The sequence below is a fragment of the Strongylocentrotus purpuratus genome, unplaced genomic scaffold, assembly GCF_000002235.5.
Source record: "Strongylocentrotus purpuratus isolate Spur 01 unplaced genomic scaffold, Spur_5.0 spur5_scaffold_1, whole genome shotgun sequence".
NCBI lineage: Eukaryota > Metazoa > Echinodermata > Echinoidea > Camarodonta > Strongylocentrotidae > Strongylocentrotus > Strongylocentrotus purpuratus.
In genome coordinates, this window is record NW_022145594.1 from 13,961,493 (window position 1) to 13,983,146 (window position 21,654).

The 21,654-nt window shown below is 35.5% G+C and overlaps 2 protein-coding genes across 2 annotated transcripts; one reads left to right on the forward strand and one right to left on the reverse strand.

Moving 5' to 3' along the window:
• Positions 1–5,481: 5,481 nt before the first annotated feature.
• On the forward strand, positions 5,482–8,965 carry LOC580749 (putative nuclease HARBI1). Its single transcript, XM_030978534.1, has 4 exons — positions 5,482–5,829; positions 6,516–6,745; positions 7,908–8,081; positions 8,683–8,965. The coding sequence occupies exons 1-4, from the start codon at positions 5,482–5,484 to the stop codon at positions 8,963–8,965; spliced, it is 1,035 nt and encodes a 344-aa protein (XP_030834394.1).
• Positions 8,966–10,410: 1,445 nt separating this feature from the next.
• LOC115918025 lies at positions 10,411–13,924 on the reverse strand. Its single transcript, XM_030978536.1, has 6 exons — positions 13,763–13,924; positions 12,729–12,839; positions 12,119–12,269; positions 11,339–11,448; positions 10,736–10,932; positions 10,411–10,420 (listed from the first exon to the last, which is right to left on the reverse strand). Exons 1-6 carry the CDS (start codon positions 13,781–13,783, stop codon positions 10,411–10,413), a joined length of 600 nt encoding a protein of 199 aa, XP_030834396.1. The 5' UTR covers positions 13,784–13,924.
• Positions 13,925–21,654: the final 7,730 nt, after the last annotated feature.

The window sequence follows — 21,654 nt, forward strand, 5'->3', positions numbered from 1 at the left end:
AACTAATGATCATATCTTCATAACGGAAAAGTATTTCTCATTCAAAATTATCACGATTAAGATAAATATCCGTCCGGTCAAGTTGAGGTCAATAAAAATGCGAAAATTTGCGCGTGCGCGTTCGTCCGCGCGTTTACGCGCGCGCAAAAATTAAAAATGCTGTAAATCATCCCAAATTTTGTTTGCATACGTTTCAGGCCATATGGAGCATTTGATAAAAAAAATTACGCACACGCGCATGCGCGCGCATTTTCGCGCGTACTGGCATTTTGCAACATAGAATCGCCGATTTTTTTCTGTCATCATATTCGGTACATTTTTCCAAGCATTTTGATAATTTGTTCACCTTTAATTAACGCAATGAGCGTCCGTCAAAGTTGACAGCACGCGCGGATTTGCGTTATCTTTATCCACAATACATGGGCAAAAACATGCCTATATAAAATTCATTGTAACTCTTTATAATAGATAGAAACTCCTAATATTTTTTCATATTTATATAGATTATGAGTCGGAGATATAATTTCATGTCTCATTTGACCCTCAATTAAGTCATAATGTCATCATAATGGCCTCCAAACTCAAAATTTAAATTTGCATATTATGACGTTTGCATATTTTTGGGAAATTGATTGTATTTCTGTAAATATAGATTGTTTTTCTCCTTAATTTCGATATGTTCTAGCTGAGATAATTAATAAATAAAATAATATATCGTGTAATGCATTATTCGTTAGGTAAACCATTATCATACGTATCACCTAATTCGTCTAAGTGACGAATTAAAGTCTAGTATTTATTTTGTGTCTGTATAGAAAAAATTATTATTATTCTTCCTCAATTTTGTTCGCAGGATATCTCAAGAATGGCTAAAGCCATTATCATGAAACTTGCCATGATAATAGATCTTAGTCTAACTTAGAACTGCGTGACTTTTCAAAAACTCAAAGTAATCGTGACGTCATCCAGGCGCCATTTTGTGAAAATCAACTTATGATCCTATCTTCATAACGGAAAAGTATTTCTCATTCATAATTATCATGATTAAGATCAATATCCTACCGGTCAATTCCAGGTCAATGAACGTGCGCAAATGCGCGCGTGTGCGTTCATCCACGCGTTTACGCGCGCGCAAAATCATCCCAAATTTTTTTTGCATACGTTTTAGGCCATATGGAGCATTTGACAAAAAATTATGCTCACGCGCATGCGCGCGCGTTTTTTGCGCGTACTAGCATTTTGCAACATAGAATCGCCGAATTTTCTCTATCATCATATTTGGCACATTTTTCCTAGCATTTTGATAACTTGTTAACCTTTTTATAACGCAATAAGCGTCCGTCAAAGTTGACAGCGCGCGCGGACCTGCGTTTTCTTTATCCACAATACATGAGCAAAAACATGCCTATACAAAATTCTTTGTAACTCTTCAGAATAGATAGGAACTCCCATTTTTTTTTTCATATTTAGATAGATTATGGGTCGGAAATATGATTTCATGTGTCATTTGACCCTTAATTAACTCATGACGTCATCATAATGGCCTCCGAACTCAAAATTTAAATTTTGATAGTATGACGTTTGCATATTTTTGGACAATTGATTGTATCTCTGTAAATATTGATTTTTTTTTCTTGCAAATTTTGATATGTTCTAGCTGAGATAATTTCCTACAAATGCAATGTCCACAATTTTCCAGTTTGACAAAGGTATCATGTCGTATTTTTGCGATTAAAGGAGGCATGTCAATTTTTCACATTTTGCGTGTATTGTCTATGGGACATGACTATTTCTCAAAACTGCATTTCCGTCTTTCGCGAGCAACATCTCCGTTTTTTTAACTTTGTTTTCCGTGAGCTTCGGATATGTTGTAGCTGAGACAATGAGCTATCTTCAATGTGTACTTCATTTTTCGATCATATGCCGGGATCATGCTCATATTTTACTTGCAATGTAGGACTTCAGAATTCCATTTCCCGTTTAAGTTTTATCGCTATGGGAGATGTTTTGGTATATCAGTAACGCACTTGACTTCCAACCTCGAGATCCCTGGTTCGAGTCCGGGTGTCTCCAACAATTTTTTTCTTAAGTTTTTTTTTCCCTTTTGACCTTTCACTGTACCATCTCCTTTGATTATTTAAACACGTAGAATCGCAAATAATGTCATAAACAACCCTTTTTACTTTATTATTACCCTATTATCACTTAATCCATTACTTTTTGCGTGTAATCCCTATGGGAGATGACTTTTTCTCAAATCTGGATTCTACGTTCCTGTCTTTTGCGAGCAATATCGCCGTTAGTTCTGCTTGGATTTTGTTGATTTTTGAGTATGTTGTAGCTTAGACTATATGCTATCTACAGCAATCCTTTTTTTCAATAAGATGTCAGGATCGCGCTCATGATCATGATCATGATCATTATCATCATGATCATCATTATCATAATGATGATAATCATTTATCAATTACATTTTCATTTCTTTGAATGAGATAAAATCGTCAAAAGGTGTTCTTCATGATGTAAATTAGATTCAAATGTGTAACTGGTTACTGCACAGGGTCAAAGGTCATATATTGTTTCAATCTATCTTCCCTAGATCCATCATGATCAAGGAGACACAATTTAATCTTGACATATGGATAGATCATAATGGGAGACGCATATAAATGGGAGAAGCATTTTATAAATTAATATATCGTGTATTGCATTATTCGTTATGTAAACCATTATCATACGTATCACCTAATTCGTCTAAGTGACGAATTAAAGTCTAGTTATCAGGTGGGCTGTATATCGTACAGACCACCTTATAATTTCGTTAGAATTGCCTTTATCAGGTGGGCTGTATATAATACAGACCACCTTATGTTTTCGTTAAAATTGCCTTTATTATTATCAGGTGGGCTGTATAACGTACAGACCACCTTATACTTTCGTTAGAATTGCCTTTATTTATTTATTTATTTATTATTATATATTTTTCTTATTTCTAACCACTTTTTTGTTGGCAAGATAACTTAAAAATGGCTCAATCAAATGCCTTTAAATTTGGCACACATATGTATAGGCATATGTACAAAGCACAATAACGTTTTCAACATTGACCTTCACTGATTACGTCATCTAGGCGCCATTTTGTAAAATTTTACGAAAATCAACTCATGATCATATCTTCATAACCACAAGGTATTTCTCATTCATATTTACCATGATTAAGGTCAATATCCCTCCGGTCAATTTCAGGTCAAAAAACGCCCGCGTGCGCGTACGTCCGCGCGTCAATGCGCGCGCAAAATTTGTAAATGTTCAAAATCGTCTCAAAATCATTTTGCATACGTTTTAGGCCATTCTAAGCATTTTATAAAAAATCGCGCACACGTGCATGCGCGCGCGTTTTCGCACGTAAAACAATTGCACAACATAGAATTGCCTTTTTTTTCTTTCATAATATTCTACATATATTTACAAACAAATTGATACCACGTTTGTCTTTTTATGACTATTAATAACGGATTTATCGACCGTTTAACAAAAATTTCCGTGCGCGCGAGCTCTTGTAATACATAGCATATATGGGCAAAAACATGCCTATACAAAATCCATTGTAGCTCTTTAGGATGCAAGGTGACCCCAATTTCTTTTCATATTTTAATAGAGTATGATTCGGAGATATTGTTTCATGTCTCATTTGACCCTCAATTAACTCATGACGTCATCATAATGGCCTCCGAACTCAAAATTCCAATTTGCATATTATGACGTCAGCATATTTATGGAAAATTGATTGTATCTCTGTAAATATTGATCAATTTTCTTCCAAATTTTGATATCTTCTAGCTGAGACAATTTTCTACAAAGGCAGTTCTATTTTTCTTCATTTTGACAAACGCATCATGGCGTATTTTTGCGGTTAAAGGAGGCATGTCAATTTTTTACATTTTGCGTGTATTCTCTATGGGACATGACTTTTTCTCAAAACTCGATTCTACATTCCCGTCTTTCGCGAGCATTATCTACGTTGTTTTAGCTTCGTTTACCCTGAACTTCGAGTATGTTGTAGATGAGACAAAAAGCTATCTCAAATGTACTCTTTATTTTGTCTCAATTTTTTGTTGGATCAGCCCACCTATACTTGTTCCAAACAAGTATTACAAATCTAGTTTCTTTATTTTATTTCTAACCACTTTTTTGTTAACAAGATAATTTGAAAATGGCTCCATCAAATGCTTTGATATTTGGCACACATATGTATAGCCATATGGACAAAACACAGTAAGGTTTTCAACCTTGACCTTGACTGATGACGTCATCTAGGCGCCATTTTGTGAAATTTTCTGAAAATAAACTCATGATCATATCTTCATAACCAAAAGGCATTTCTCATTCATATTTATCATGATCAAGGTCAATATCAGTCCGGTCAAGTTCAGGTAAAAAAACGCGCGCTTGCGCGTATGTCCGCGCGCTAATGCGCGCGCAAAATTTTTAAATGCTCAAAATCATCTCAAATTTATTTTGCATACGTTTCAGGTCATTTTAAGCATTTTATAAAAAGTCGCGCACACGCACATGCCCGCGCGTTTTCGCGCGTAAAACCATTACACAACATAGAATCACCATTTGTTTTTCTTTCATGATATTTCTCATATTTTTTCGAACAACTTGTTATCATGTTTATCTCTTTATGACCATTAATAACAAGATGAGCGTTCTTTCAAGATAAATGTCCGTGCGCGCGAGCTCTTTTAATACATAGCATATATGTGCAAAAACATGCCTATACAAAATCCATTCATAGCTCTTTGGAATGCACCGGGACCCTCAATTTTTTTTCATATTTAGATAGAGTATGAGTCGGAAATATGATTCCATGTCTCATTTGGTCATTAAGTGTATCGTGACATCATCACAATGGCCTTGGAACTCAAAATACGAATTTGCATATTATGACGTCAGCATATTTATGTAAAATTGATTGTATCTCTGTAAATATTGATCAATTTTCTTCAAAAATTACGATATGTTGTAGCTAAGACAATTCTCTACAAGCGCAGAAATAACCATTTTTCATTTTGATGACGTCATCATAGTGAAAATTTTGATTAAAGGCCTCATGTCAAAAACTTCATAATTTGCGTGTTATGCCTATAGAAGGTGAATTTAGTTCACGTTATGAATCTACATGATATTGTTTTTTAAGAATTTGTAAGCAGTATGTCGCTTATTTTTGCTCTATTTTGTCTCAAATTTTAGTTGACCAGGGAGGTGTTTCACAAAGAGTTAAGTCCTGCGTAAAGTCCTGCGTAAAGCCCAAAGTCCTACGTAAATGGCTAAGTCATGCGTAGATTCTAGGTCATACGTATATTCTGTTTCACAAAGGTTTAGGTCATACGTAACTGCACTAAGTCATGCTTAAAACTACGCATGGTCCAGACCCTGCGTAATTCTGCTTAAGTCATGCGTAAATCTACATGTAAAATGGCTGCCATGGTGGAGGAAGCTGTCGGTAGAGCTCTCCGGCGAGAGAGAGTTTTTAGGGATCGAACCAACCCCTTAGACGCCTATTGCGACACAGAGCTCCGTAAGAGGTATCGGTTCTCTCGCCGGGGATGCATCTACCTCATACATCTCCTCCGTATTGATCTCGAACACCCAACAGGAAGATCGAGGGCCCTCCCTGCTTCATTGCAGATATTTCTAGCGCTAGCATTTTTTGCTTCGGGGGCCCTCTTGACGACTGTTGGGACAATGCATGGGATCAGCATTGCCTCGACTTCAAGGGCCATACGACGGGTCACCAAGGCCCTATTCCGTAGAAGAAATCAAGTGAGTAGACATTTTTTTAACTTAGTTTTTAGAATTATCCAAACAATTCAATGTGTTGCTTTAATTTCAATTTAGACAAGTTCTTTTTAGCAGTCACTGATTTTTATTTTATTTTCATAATTTATAGGGTCTACATTTTGATTTTTAAATTTTAGCAGTTTTTAGGAGCCTTAGCATGATTAGATAACATATTCTGATTTCTGAAAGTCTATTTGATGATAACAAAAGGTAGATCATAATCTAGAAGTAGAATTTACTCCATTTTTCCTTAGTTTGCTTGCACTTATTGCAGTTAATTGTCGTATCGTATACTGTGGGTCTACGCTACGCTAGCGGCTAAGGCTAGCCTACGAGAACAAATTTAGCACCTTAGCTAGCTATAATTTACTGTATTTACAGCCTGATAAGACAAGCACAATAATTACAATGTGATACTAAGCTATAATGGGATGACGTATTCATTTAATTTAGCTCTATTTTGTAACTTACGCCGTAGCAACTGTAGTTTCGGTCGCTAAAATTAGAAAACTTGCAAAGTCAGTCCCATGCATGTTAAATTGTGTCATGACTAATGTTATTTATCAACAATTAATTGAACGCAATCCAAATTGCAAAAACAGAGCAATTATAGCTATCGTCACCTCGTATTTGCACTCTTTGGCACTGCCCACTCTTTCTTATATCAGTTCATCAAATTTCCGAAGAGCGAGAGAGATGTCCTCCATATTCAGGAGCAATTCTTCGCGGTTGCAGGTTTCCCAAAGGTGGTAGGGGTAATAGACTGCACGCACGTACATCTACATGGCAGCAAGCTCAAGCCCATAGAACACCTATACGTGAACAGGAAGAACCGCCACAGCATCAACGTCCAGCTGATCTGTGGGCCTGATTTCCTCATCTCAAATGTGGTGGCAAGGTGAAGAAAAAAAAACCCAACCATAATAATGCGATGGGGTAAACAGAGGGGGTATGTTAAACACCTTCTCAGTTCTGTCCAAAAAAAAGAGGGAAAGAAAGGGCCAAACTGAGATTAGAAATATTGATAGATAAAGAGTAAGAGAGAGAGAGAGAGAGATAGAAAGAGAGAGAGAGAGAGAGAGATAGATAGAGATTTATATTCGGAATTCAAGCTGATTAAAATATTGGGGCAATCTGTGCATTATATTTCAATTCAATTCAATTCAGTTTATTTAAGTAGAAGTGGGAGTAAAATATTAATTGCTCATGCTAGTTAATTAGGCCAGTACCCAACTATCAATGAAATGGGAGAATTGATTAATGAATGGATAAGAAGTTCTGTATCTGGATAAACGAAATAGAGCTCTGTAAAGTGTCAAGCAATATTGTCTGTTTAAAAGGTTATTTCGACTAGGGTATGGTATATTAAAAAAATCTATTCACTTCTCATTTGAAAACTATCCGTCCTATTTTGCTCTGGTTTTTGAAAATTAAGGTACTTTATAAAGTACCTTAAATTTAATAATAATAATAGGCATGATAATAAATTTATTATCATGCCTATTAAGAGCTCCGATATCCATGGAATAACATCGAAATTGGGGAGGGTGTGCAAGTAAGGGCTACTACCTGTAACAAGGCCAATTACCATAGAAAGGGTAATTTCGGCTCTATAAAAGGGCACTCGATCCTGCCCTCTTGCAAATTAAAAACTGCCTTTGTTTCCTTTGATGTTGTTTATATAGTACCTCAAATTTAGATATAAATAACAGGTCAATAAACTATTCTTTTTAGGGGGAAGGGATGGGCTGGTACTGGTTGTGTGTACATGATTTTTATTTATTATTTTTTTTGCAAAGGGGCACGATGTGCCTGTTATAGAAATTAGTTATTTATTTCTTCTTTTTCCTATAGGGATGGGGAGGGGACCGATGATCCTCCTAAATGTCTTATAGAATGATCAACGTTAGGGATTAGTTCCCTAAAAGACTTGAAAGTTTTTTCTTCCTTGTCCCAAGCACATGCATATATTGCTGTTATTTGCATGGTTATCATTAATATTATATAAAGTGAAATAACATGAACTAATCTTATTTTTTTATAACTCGTATTCAATGAAGGTGGCCAGGATCGACCCACGATAGCAGAATACTACAAATGAGCAGACTCGCGAGGAAGTTCGAGCAGAGAGAGTACAAAGGAATTTTGCTGGGAGACTCCGGATACCCCCTTCTTGAGTGGCTGATGACCCCGGTGTTGAATCCCTCAACCGACCAGGAGAAATCCTACAACAAGTATGTACAGATTAAACCACCCAATCGTTATAATATGAAATCGGCCAAAGATGCATGATGATATACGACACAAGCCCAAATAACATTGCCTTAGGGCCTCCAATAATACACTGCATAAATAAAAACAAAAAAGTGATTCCTTATAAACTGTTGAAAGTGTGTAGGCTTATATATATATATATATTCATCTATGTATAGCTTTTTTGATGAAATACCATGGGTAGAAGCTTGTAGACAACCCTCTTCAATTTTTTTTTAGAGAAAAGGGACCAGTGGTTCATGGAGGTATAGTTATCAAACCTCAAAGAAAATAATAAGAAATGTAATCTATCTATTTCTCTTTTGAAAACTACCTGCCTAATTTTTTTAGAGGGTTATTACTTTGCCTACGATTGGGGTGGGTGTGAAATTGAGGGTTACTTCTTCTTCTTTTAAATTGATGATGAATTAACTTAATTTAACTTCCATTCTTTCAAAATTTAAACAGAAAAAAGTGTCAACACTAAACCGTCTCTCTCTATCCACCCCATCCTCCCAAAACATGCTGATGCTGCACATATTTTACTATTATTTTCTTGTATACAATTGTCATTTCCTGCAGTGCCCATGTGAAGACGAGGGTAAAAATAGAAATGTTGAATGGCCAGCTCAAGAATAAATTCCGGTGTCTCATCGGCCACGGCTTAGCCATGAAGCCAAAGAGAGCATGCGACGTGATCAACGCGTGTTGCATTCTGTTCAACATTTCTAAGAAGCTGCGAGAACCTGATATGGAGGACGACATCCAAGTCATTGATGAGGCTGATGATGCCTTTCACGTTGCAGAATATAACATTGGGGGTCAAGCTGCTCGATCACATATAATAAATAACTTTTTTGTTTAATTAATTTTGACCATTACATATATACTTTTTTCTCACTCACTCTAGATCTCAGATTTTCAGGGTTTCTCTATATATCCGTGCATTTATCTTCATTCTATCTCTCTCGCATCTTTACTTTGTCAGTCCTCTCTCGACTAGCTCAAGTATACAGTTTCTGTTTATTTACACTATTTGCAATACCGTAAATATAGAGGCCATGAGTTTTTCTCTTAAAATAATATGCAGTTTTCAAGATAATTATTTCAATATGCATATGACCACCTCTGTATTTGAAATCTACCAACACCATGCTAATTAATGTGTTAATGGCATCGTAACTGTGCTCCTGACATTGCAAATGATTTGCTTCATTGCTGAAGCATGTTTTATCGAAAAGCATGTTTCATTCAACCTTTGTTGGCTGAATTGTAAATAAATTGTAAATAAAACTGTAATTTATCTCACTTCACGAGTATCTAGCTGTCCTATTTTCAATATCCACTTGTCTTAAAGCTAGTAGTCTTCATTTACACACCCTTATCGATTTCAATAAAATTCCATGGGTAAGAAGCAACAAATTTCCTTAGACGATGCTATACATTTCTTCAAGAAACTTTAATAAGTTATGCTGATAAATTAGATAAATAGTCATCAATAATTTTGAATAATTTACACTTATATGTACAAAACTAAAAAAAATGAAACAATCCTATCAGATATAATACAATGTAGGAATGTGGTGAAATCTTGTTTCCAAACAAGCTACAATATAAAGCTATTTACAGTTTTTTATAATATTAAATCCAATCCAATTAAAAAAGTTCATTAGATATACTATCTTTTTTCAATATGAATCAATGAAATAATTTAAACCTTATAATGTTATGCTCTGAACGTCTATATTATTGATATATTAAAATCTATGAGGTTTCCTAACCCATCTTGCACATTTCAGAGCAAATAATTGAAAGAGTTTATAATACATTCAGTCCTTTCAAAACGTATAGGGGAAGAAAAAAAACTTGTCACTGTTCCAATGACACTTTCTATCATACTAATTCCAGATGGCACAGTCACCTACTAATAATGTAAAAATGAGAACATATCATTTCCTTTCGGTGGTGAGGTGGAGGAACGGAAGCAGAAGGCATGAGAGGAGTGCGAGGCCTTGCTGAGAGCTGCTGGTGGATGCCAGCGCGAGTGGAAAGATGTACAGAAGAAATGGCAGGAGTCGAAGACCAAGGAACTTGCATGCATGTCCAAGTAAAAAAATGACAGATAAAACTTTAAATACACCAAAGATGTATTTAGAGGGAATTGAATAATCTAAGATGAGGCCGGTCTTGAACAACGATGACATTGAAACGGTAGTTATATTTTTATGATTCCCTAATAAAGCCTGGTTAGCACTTTTGCACCATCATAATTATATAATAATTTAACAAAAAATAAAAGGATACAAAAGGTTAACCAGGTCTTTAGAAGAACAAAATGCTGGAGAAAATTTACATTGAAGAAAATTATTTAACTATTCCAAATATTCCAAATATATAGTATTCTCCAAATCTCTTTGTTTAATCAGAGAATGGAATAATTTATGGAAACCCAAAATGCGGATGTTTTTAATTTTTGAAAGCAAGAACAAGTGATTTAATAAAGTAAAAACAAAATAAAAAATGGAAAATAGAAAATAATTACTCTTCCTTTTTTTTTAGGAGAGAAATAATGATTTCTAATTGGCTTGAAATTGTCTCCAGCATTTTGTTCTGGTGGGACTGGCAGGGCAAGCACCCAGGATGCTGATGAGGTTCCTGTGGTTCCTGTGGTAGAGTGATTGATGGTAGAGGGGTTGATGGAGGAATAAAAACACTTGGTCCAGCCCTCATCACTCTATCACTGGAACCTGCCTCATCATCAGCATCCTGGATGGCTCCTGCCAGGAGATCTATGTCTATTTCGGGGTCAATTTCTGGAAATTCCTGGCTGTCCTGTAAAGAAAACCAAAAGAAAACAAATGATTACTTGCAAGAATTGTTTATATTGTGGTATCAATAGATTCATCATTTTGTTTTTAAAATATTACCTAAAGTACAAGGCCACTCCACTGAAATGTTGAGCTGATTATATACCGGTAGACAAAACCTAAAAAGCCCAAATCTAACTTGGTTTTGGAAAATGGTGCTCAAACTTATTTTAATAATTTTTTTAATGAGCAAAAAACAAGTTAATGATCGAGCCGGTTCTCCCCCACAATGAATTGCGCAACATTTTTTTGTGATGTAGGGTCCTCACAACAGAGACACAAAAACATTATCAATGATTATGGAATTCATACTGTTTGACCACACAAAGTTAACACCCTAATTATATCACGATATGTAGTGTAATACTCACATCTACGCCGGCCTCATCCTCGGACCCACAGATCCCATCTTTGCACTGGGGGGCCAGCACCTCCAACACCCTTTCAAAAACGACCGTCATATGAGGTGCTGGTCCTCCTCCTGAAAGATATAAGCAACAGTTGTTTTTTTTAAATCAAAACAGTATGACATGTTGTATAGGGTACCTATTTATTTTCCTATAACGTACATTATCCATATCATACCCAAGTAAATGGGAACGTGAGCAGTTCTTAAAAAGTAATTGTCAAGCCTTGACCAAATGACTTCAAAATTTAATCCGTAATCCTTGTTGGTTATTCATATAATATCAAATTTGATAAGGAAAGCTGAAACCGGCATTCTCCGATTGTCAGCATGTATTAATCTCCACGAGTTTGAATTATCATGAAATATTACTTGAGAATTAAACTCAGTACAAATAGGGCTCTGAATTGTTTATTTGGTAAAAGATAAATGTTATGTTAGGTTAATAGTCCTTTAAAAAAAAATGACTTAATCTCATTTAGTGCCCACACATCCAATCCAATCCAGGAATTTATAAAGCGCCAATATCTAGTTGCCTAATCAAAGGCGCTGATGAGACTGAAAACTGTCTATTGATGATTCTAAATGGGAAAGACAAAAAAAGCAGTGACTAATTGTAAGCAATCTGAATGTCTTTAGTTGAGTCCTGACAGTGGAAAGCTTGTGAAAAGGGCACAGAATTTGGGGAAGACCATTCCACAATCTTGATGCACAGGCAGTAAATGATCGCAAATTAAAATAATACCTGTCATTTTGGACTTCGACCTGCATGCCAGGGCCCTGGTCTTCAGCTCCTGCCATTTTTTACGGACGTCCTTCCATTCACGCTGGCATCCACCAGCGGCTCTCAACAAGGCCTCGCACTGCTCCCATGCCTTCTGCTTCCGTTCCTCCACCTGGACGGTTCAAAATAGATTAATGGACAAAATAATGATATAATTAACCTATAAAAGAATGACATGTTCTCTATGTACTTAATGCATATGATTTAATCATACACATATATTTTGCATTTAAATGAGAATAATAGAAGTGACATATCAATGGGTTCCATGAATGAGCCTCAAGTACCAATTTTATTTAAAATGGTCCATTTTTACAAATTAACAACAAATCATTAAATACAACTATTAGTTTCCTATAAAGAAATGTATGGAATTTTAAAATTAAGTTTAGAAAAACGCTGATAAAATCCCCAAAGCACCTAAGAGTATTTCATTTGTGTTGATATCTTTAATATGGAATCATCACGGAGTGCCAATTCATATTACATATATTCCTATAAATAGTAAGATAAACAAAATTGTTTTAATTACTCGAACTATACACTGCCTTTTAAGTTAACAAATACTAACCCGTTTCCCACAAAATCCTGCCTTTCCGAACAGGGCCTGTGTATTTTGGCTGACGAATGTCACCATCGCATACTGTTCTTCTGTAGAAAAGTTGGCTTTCCTTTCTCTTTTCTGTAAAGAATAAAAATATCACTTATTAGAAGGCAGATTACATTAAATCATAATTCAGTTGATTTATTAGATTAAATAAAATAATCTAATTTCTTCATCAAATTCATCATTATCCTTATCGTCATCTCTATGGAAGTGTAGGTTGTCGTGTCGGTCTCCTGGTCGAGATCTAGCAGTAGATTGTTGCAGCTAATTCCAGTCTGTACCATGTATGAACAAACAATTTTGAAGGAAAAAAAAATCTTTCCTCCCGCTGTAATGTACGTTGAGAAATAAACTATGCCAATCATCGAAAAAAATATGATGTGGAAATAATCGTAGTAGTGTGTGACTCTTTGAAGCTCGTTAAATTACCAGAGTTCTTACATTGTACTGATCTTTTATAAAACAAGAAGCTCACCTCTCAACAGTAAAAGTCATTTACTATTCAGTTCAGAAAATAATCAACTGCGAAAGTATTGAACAGGTTGAAAAACTTTAAATCAATTTCAATTAAGACAATTAACCCCCTATTCACCATGAAACAACAAAGGAAACCACTGGAATTGAAAGCTCTGTACTGCAGTGTGAACCTTTATACTTATGTTCAATATAAAGCTCTGTCATTCTTTCCAGTAGCCATCCAACTACATGCATCACAAACTTATTTAGGATTGAACTATTATATTTACTGTACATCAGTACGAGAATACACCCGACGGTGGCCTGTACTTAGACTATAGCGAAGAAGAAAAGCTTGAAATTGAGCTTCAGTCGACAGCACTCGACAAACACAAGTACGATAATACGCCAACAGCGGTCTGTACTTAATCGGAAGAAGAAGAAGAAGATATAATAACACAAATTCTGGCAAATGATTGAAAACTTAAATTTAATATAATTCATTGTAATTGAACAGATCTAGGATCTTCATCTTAATTTACCTTCGGAATAGGAGAAGCCATGTTCCTGTGCTAGCTATCCCTGCTCTCTTCAAGTCTGAAAAAAGAAAAGGAAAGTAGATTTAGATATAGTCTAATACTATTATTGTTTATATATCCTATTATAAAGTCATACTCAGTCATAGTTCATACCCATTATTTTTTCTTCAATTTCGTGGGAGAAGGGGGGGGGTGCAAAAGATTCTTAGTACTCTTTCTTAGTCTTAATTACTCTTACAAGTTTTATCGTTAATTATTGTAATGTTATGTAGCCTAGACCTACAAATATTAAATAATAAATAAACATCTACATCTAGATCTACATCTAGACTACAGGATCCATGGATCTAGTTATCTACATGAATGTAATAATATTCCCCACGGAGTAGCAAACGCAGACGAGCTCACCATCATACTCATACTTATACTCAGTCACAGTCATAGTCTACTAGTACTACATTAGACAACAGACAGGAAACAGAAAAATATCTAGTAAATAAGTAACTAAGAAAGACATGCGAACATTCATCTAGACAAGTATTATTACCTTTTACTGACTAAGGTCAGGCAGTAATGGTAGTCGTAGTTCGTTTTAATAATATAATCTAAATCATCGTCTCATGTCTGCAACTGCAAGTAATCTAGTGAAACGTATCACGAATTCACATCACGACGATTCACGAATCGAGATACACCCACAGATATTCACACGCGGGACCGGGTGCAAAGCTGGGTGATTACGTACCGTTCTTTGACTGCAATATCCTTCGAGATTTCTATGCTATAATTTAACCTAATAGAAAACTTATACTCTGGCTCGAATGGCCTTACATCATGAATTCAAAAACATAACAGATGAAAAGTGATAAGACAGAACTACTAGAGAAAAATATAAATTACTAGCGATAACTTACCCAAAACAGACGACAAGATTTAGAGAGATGAGCGCGGTAACTCTCGGCAGACACTTTTTTTTCTGTTTTCATGAATATGCATGAGTATGCAAATGATTCAGGCTCGTCCGTTTAATATTGAAGCAATATGAGTCGCACTTAGCCTAAGTACGACTTAGTGAAACAGACTTTGCTTCTCCGTGAGAGTCACACTTAGGGTAAGTCACACTTAGTGAGATTAACGCTAAGTGCGACTTACTAAGTGCGACTCTTTGTGAAACACCCCCCAGCCCACCTATACTTGTTCCAAACAAGTATTATATGTCTAGTTTATTTATTATTATCAGGTGGGCTGTATCTAATACAGACCACCTTATAATTTTGTTAAAATTGCCTTTATTTATTTCTTTATTTCTTTCTTTCTTTATTTTTCTTATTTCCACCCACTTTTTTGTTAGCAAGATAACTTTAAAATGGTTCAAGCAAATGCTTTGATATTTGGCACACATATGTATAGGCATATGGACAAGGCACGGTAAGTTTTTTCAATCTTGACCTTGACTGATGACGTCATCTAGGCGCCATTTTGTGAAAATTGACTCATGATCATATCTTCATAACCAAAACTCAGTTCTCATTCATATTTATCATGATCAAGGTCAATATCCATCCAATCATTTTCGGGTCAAAAAATGCGCGTGTGCGCGTACGTCCGCGCGTCAGTGCGCGCGTAAAATTTTAAAATGCTCAAAATAGTCTCAAAATCATTTTGCATACGTTTCTGGCCATTTTAAGCATTTTATAAAAAATCGCGCACACGCGCATGCGCGCGCGTTTTTGCGCGGAACACCATTACACAACATAGAATCGCCATTTTTTTTCTATCATGATATTTCTCATATTTTTTCGAAGAATTTGAAACCATGTTTTTCTCTTTATGACCATTAATAACAAGATGAGCGTCCATTCAAGATAAATGTCTGTGCGCGCGAGCTCTTGTAATACATAACATACATGGGCAAAAACATGCCTATACAAAATCCATTATAGCTCTTTGGGATGCACCTGGACCCCAATTTTGTTTTCATATTTAAAAAGAGTATGAGTCGGAAATATGATTACATGTCTCGTTTGGCCATTAAGTGTATGATCATCTTAATGGCCTTGGAATTCAAAATACGAATTTGCATATTATGGCGTCAGCATATTTATGGAAAATTGATTGTATCTCTGTAAATATTGATCGATTTTCTTCCAAATTTCGATATGTTGTAGCTAAGACATTTTTATACAATCTCAGTTTTCACTATTTTTCATTTTGATGACGTCATCATAGTAAAAATTTCGATTGAAGGCCTCATGTCAGAAATTTCATAATATGCGTGTTATGCCCATAGAAGGTGAATTTCGTTCACGTCATGAATCTACATGATATTGTTTTATAAGAATTTTAAAGCAGTATCTCGCTTATTTTTTCTCTGTTTTGTCTCAAATTTTAGTTGACCAGCCCACCTATACTTGTTCCAAACAAGTATTACATGTCTAGTTATTAAATATTTTTCTTATTTCTAACCACTTTTTTGTTAGCAAGATAACTTGAAAATGGCTCAATCAAATGCCTTGAAATTTGGCACGCATATGTAAAGGCATATGTACAAAGCACAATAACGTTTTCAACATTGTCCTTCACTGATGACGTCATCTAGGCGCCATTTTGTAAAATTTTACGAAAATCAACTCATGATCATATCTTCATAACCAAAAGGTATTTCTCATTCATATTTATAATGATCGAGGTCAATATCCGTCCGGTCAATTTCAGGTCAAATAACGCGCGCGTGCGCGTACGTCCGCGCGTCAATGCGCGCGCAAAATTTTAAAATGCTCAAAATCGTCTCAAATTAATTTTGCATACGTTTCAGGCCATTATAAGCATTTTCAAAAATTGCGCGAGAGCACTTATGCGCGCGCGTTTTCGCGCGTACTGGTATTTTCCAACATAGAATCGCCAAACTTTCTCTGTCATCATATTTGGCACATTATTTCAAGCATTTTGATACCTTGTTCATCTTTTTCTGACCGTTAATAACGGATTGAGCGTCCGTTTAAGATAATTTCCGTGCGTGCGAGCTCTTGTAATACATAGCATACATGGGCAAAAACATGCCTTTACAAAATCCATTGTCGCGCTTTAGGATGGAAGGTGACCCCAATTTTTTTTCATATTTTAATAGAGTATGATTCGGAGATATTGTTTCATGTCTCATTTGACCCTCAATTAACTCATGACGTCATCATAATGGCCTCCGAACTCAAAATACGAATTTGCATATTAAGACGTCATCATATTTATGAAATCATAATGGTCTTTAGATCGAACTCAAAATACGAATGAGCATTTATGCAGTCAGCATATTTATGAAAAAAGGATTGTATCTCTGTAAATATTCATTACGAAAAGCTCTCGTTAAAACTATACCCTATCACTATAACACAAAAATCAATGTAATCTGGTGGGGTACGAACCACAACCCCAATTTCGTTTCTCTCGAACTTTGAGAGAGCTACTAATATAGTACAGGCACCTATGTATCTCTGATGGGAGTTTCACCATGTATCACTACCCCAATTTCGTTTCTCTCGTTAAAAACTTAGACAGTGCCTTGAGGCTCTGCGTGAGAGATTTTGATATTGGATTGCAGCTGGACCCTTCATCATTTTACGTAATACTAGTGTAAACAAACTCTTACTGGGGCTCTGCCTAAAAGGAAATGAGAAGTAGGAAATATATACTTTATTTGTTTTAAGATATTTTCGTGTCCAAAAGTCACTTATAATTTAGATGAAGACCATAATGAATCGTACAGACCACCTTATAATTTCGTTAGAATTGCCTTTATCAGGTGGGCTGTATATCGTACAGACCACCTTATAATTTCGTTAGAATTGCCTTTATTTATTATTATCAGGTGGGCTGTATATCGTACAGACCACCTTATAATTTCGTTAGAATTGCCTTTATCAGGTGGGCTGTATCTAATACAGACCACCTTATATTTTTGTTAAAATCGCCTTTATTATTAGGTGGTCTGTTATCAACAGACCACCTATTGTTTTCGTCAGAATTTTCTTTCTTTATTATTATTATTTATTATTCTTTATTTTTATTTATTGTTCCCACTTTTTTGTGAACAGGATAACTCAAGATCGGTTTAATCAATTTCGTTCAATTTTGGCACAGTCATAGGTCATTGTCATGAGACGTCAGTGTAACATTTTCAAGGTCATCAAGTCTTCATGACGTCATCCAGGCGCCATTTTGTGTTTTTCTTGGTACTTTTTACTCATGATCATATCTTCATAACGGAAAGGCATTTCTCTTTCATATTTATCATGATTAAGGTCAATATCCGTCCGATCAATTTCAAGTCAGAAAACGCGCGCGCATGCGTACGTCCGCGCGTCAGCGCGCGCGCAAAAAATAAAAATGCTCAAAATCGTCCCAAATTCATTTTGCATACGTTTCAGGCCATTTAAAGCATTTTGCAAAAAAACGCGCGCACGCAAATGCGCGCGCGTTTTCGCGCGTACTGGTATTTTTCAACATAGAATCGCCAAATTTTCTCTGTCATCATATTTGGCACATTTTCCCAAGCATTTTGATACCTTGTTCACCTTTTTCTGCCCATTAATAACGGAATGAGCGTCCGTTTAAGATAATTTCCGTGCGTGCGAGCTCTTGTAATACATAGCATACATGGGCAAAAACATGCCTATACAAAATCCATTGTAGCGCTTAAGGATGCAAAGTGATCCCAATTTTGTTTTCATATTTTGATAGAGTATGAATTGGAGATATGATTTCATGTCTCATTTGACCCTCAATTAACTCATGACGTCATCACAATGGCCTCCAAACTCAAAATTTCAATTTGCATATTATGACGTCAGCATATTTCTGGAAAATTGACTGTATCTCTGTAAATATTGATCGATTTTCTTCCAAATTTTGATATGATCTACCTGAGACAATTTTCTACAAAGGCAGTCACCACAATATTTTATTTTGACAAAGGTATCATGGCGTATTTTTGCGATTAAAGGTGGCATGTCAATTTTTCACATTCTGCGTGTATTCTCTATGGGACATGACTTTTTCTCAAAACTGGATTCTACATCCTGTCTTTTGCGAGCAATATCTCCGTCGTTTTAGCTGTGTTTTCGCTGAGCTTTGAGTATGATGTAGCTGAGAGAATAAGCTATCACAAGTGTGCCCTTTATTTTCGATCAGATGCCGGGATCATGCTCATATTTCACTTACAAAGTGGGATTTGTGAATTCTATTTTCCGTTTACGTGTAATCTCTATGGGAAATGTTTTGGCATATCGGTAACGCGCTTGACTTCCGACCTCGAGGTCCCTGGTTCGAGTCCGGGAGTTTCCAACAATTTTTTTTCTTCACTTTTTTTTTTCTTTTTTGACTTTTCAATGATCATAACATTGAAAACAGACCACCTAATTCGTCCCCATGACGAATTAAATTTCTAGTTTATTATTTATTTTTCTTATTTCGACCCACTTTTTGTTAGTAAGATATCTTTGAAATTGTTCAATCAAATGCTTTGAAATTTAGCACACATATGTATAGGCATATGGACAAAACACAGTAAGGTTTTCAACCTTGACCTTGACTGATGACGTCATCTAGGCGCCATTTTGTGAAATTTTCTGAAAAAAAACTCATGATCATATCTCCATAACCAAAAGGTATTTCTCATTCATATTTATTATGATCAAGGTCAATATCAGTCCAGTCAATTTCAGGTCAAAAAACGCGCGCGTGCGCGTACGTCCGCGCGTCAATGCGCGCGCAAAATTTTTAAATGCTCAAAATCGTCTCAAATTTATTTTGCATACGTTTCAGGTCATTTTAAGCATTTTATAAAAAATCGCGCGTACGAGCATGCGCGCGCGTTTTCGCGCGTAACACCAATAAAAAACATAGAATCGCCATTTTTTTTTCTTTCATGATATTTCTCATATTTTTTCAAGGAATTTGATTCCATGTTTATCTCTTTATGACCATTATTAACAAGATGAGCGTAAATTCAAGATAAATGTCAGTGCGCGCGAGCTCTTTTAATACATAGCATATATGGGCAAAAACATGCCTATATAAAAATCCGTTATAGCTCTTTGGAATGCACCGGGATCCTCAATTTTTTTTCATATTAAGATAGAGTATGAGTCGGAAATATGATTCCATGTCTCATTTGGCCATTAAGTGTATCGTGACATCATCACAATGGCCTTGGAACTCAAAATACGAATTTGCATATTATGACGTCAGCATATTTATGTAAAATTGATTGTATCTCTGTTAATATTGATCAATTTTCTTCAAAATTTCGATATGTTGTAGCTAAGACAATTCTCTACAAGCGCAGTAGTAATCATTTTTCATTTTGATGACGTCATCATAGTGAAAATTTTGATTAAAGGCCTCATGTCAAAAACTTCATAATTTGCGTGTTATGCCTATAGAAGGTGAATTTAGTTCACGTTATGAATCTACATGATATTGTCTTTTAAGAATTTGTAAGCAGTATGTCGCTTATTTTTGCTCTATTTTGTCTCAAATGTTAGTTGACCAGCCCACCTATACTTGTTCCAAACAAGTATTATATGTCTAGTTATTATTTCTTTTTATTCTTCCTCGAATTTGTTCGCAGGATATCTCAAGACTGAATAAAGCCATTGTCATGAATCTTTCAATGATGATAGATCTTAGTCTAACTTAGAACTGCGTGACTTTTCAAAGACTCAAAGTTATCGTGACGTCATCCAGGCGCCATTTTGTGAAAATCAACTAGTGATCATATCTTCATAACGGAAAGTTATTTTTCATTCATATTTATTATGAATAAGATCAATATCCGTCGGCTCAATTTGAGGTCAATAAATGCGCGCAAAAATGCGCGTACGCGTAGGCGCGCGCGTTAATGCGCGCGTAAAATTTTAAATTGCTCAAAATCGTCTTAAATTTTTTTTGCATACGTTTCAGGCCATTATAAGCATTTCATAAAAAATCACGCAAAACACGCATTTTTGGACGTTTTCGTTCGTCACGGCCGAACGAAAAATAATTTCTCCGCAAAAGCTTTTGACCGAATATTCCTCATATTTTTCCGGAAAATTTGATACCATGTTTAGCTCTTTATCACTATTAAAAACGGAATGAGCGTCCGTTCAAGATAACCGTCCGTACGCGCGATTTTTGTAATACATTGCATATATGGGCAAAAACATGCCTATAAAAAGTCCATTGGGATGAATAGGGATTGCCAATTTTTTTTTCATATTTAGATAGAGTATGAGTCGGAGGTATGATTTCATATCTCATTTGGTCATTAAGTACATCTTAACGTCATCATAATGGCCTTTGAAGTCAAAAATACAAAATTGCATATTATGACGTCATTGTATTTGTGGAAAATGTAGTGTATTTCTCTCAATATTCATCAATTCTCCTTGAAATGTCGATATGTTGTAGATAAGGCAATTTTCTACAAGATCACTTCTCACTAAGTTTCATTTTAATGAGGTCATCATAGTACAAAATTCAATTAAAGGCCACATGTCAGAATTTTCGTCATTTGCGTGTTATGTCTATGGAAGGTGAATTTCGTTCACATCATGAATCTGCATGGCATTCATCTATGAGCACTATCTATCTTATGTGTGCTCTGTTTTCTCCCAAATTGGGGTATGTTATAGCTGAGACCATGGGCTATAAAAACGGTGATTTTAGTTTTTTGATCAGATGATGAGATCATATCACAATTTTCAGTTGAATGTTGAAATGATGAATATGTCACGTATGTCCTATTTGTCAAACTTAAACGTTAGCAGTGTCCTCGTATTGAAATTATGTAAGGAAACCCTTTTACTTTCTAGACTTTACTCTCAGACACTATTGAGTGGCTGACTGACATCTTTTTT

Bases quoted from the DNA above. Each gene is read 5' to 3' on its own strand.
- LOC580749 (XM_030978534.1), top strand. From the start codon at position 5,482: ATGGCTGCCATGGTGGAGGAAGCTGTCGGTAGAGCTCTCCGGCGAGAG. The intron at 5,830-6,515 runs GTGAGTAGACAT...TTCTTATATCAG, and splicing joins TATTCCGTAGAAGAAATCAA to TTCATCAAATTTCCGAAGAG. The intron at 8,082-8,682 runs GTATGTACAGAT...CATTTCCTGCAG, and splicing joins CAGGAGAAATCCTACAACAA to TGCCCATGTGAAGACGAGGG.
- LOC115918025 (XM_030978536.1), bottom strand. From the start codon at position 13,783: ATGGCTTCTCCTATTCCGAAG. The intron at 12,840-13,762 runs GTAAATTAAGAT...TATTCTTTACAG, and splicing joins TGGCTTCTCCTATTCCGAAG to AAAAGAGAAAGGAAAGCCAA. The intron at 12,270-12,728 runs GTTAGTATTTGT...TGAACCGTCCAG, and splicing joins CAGGATTTTGTGGGAAACGG to GTGGAGGAACGGAAGCAGAA.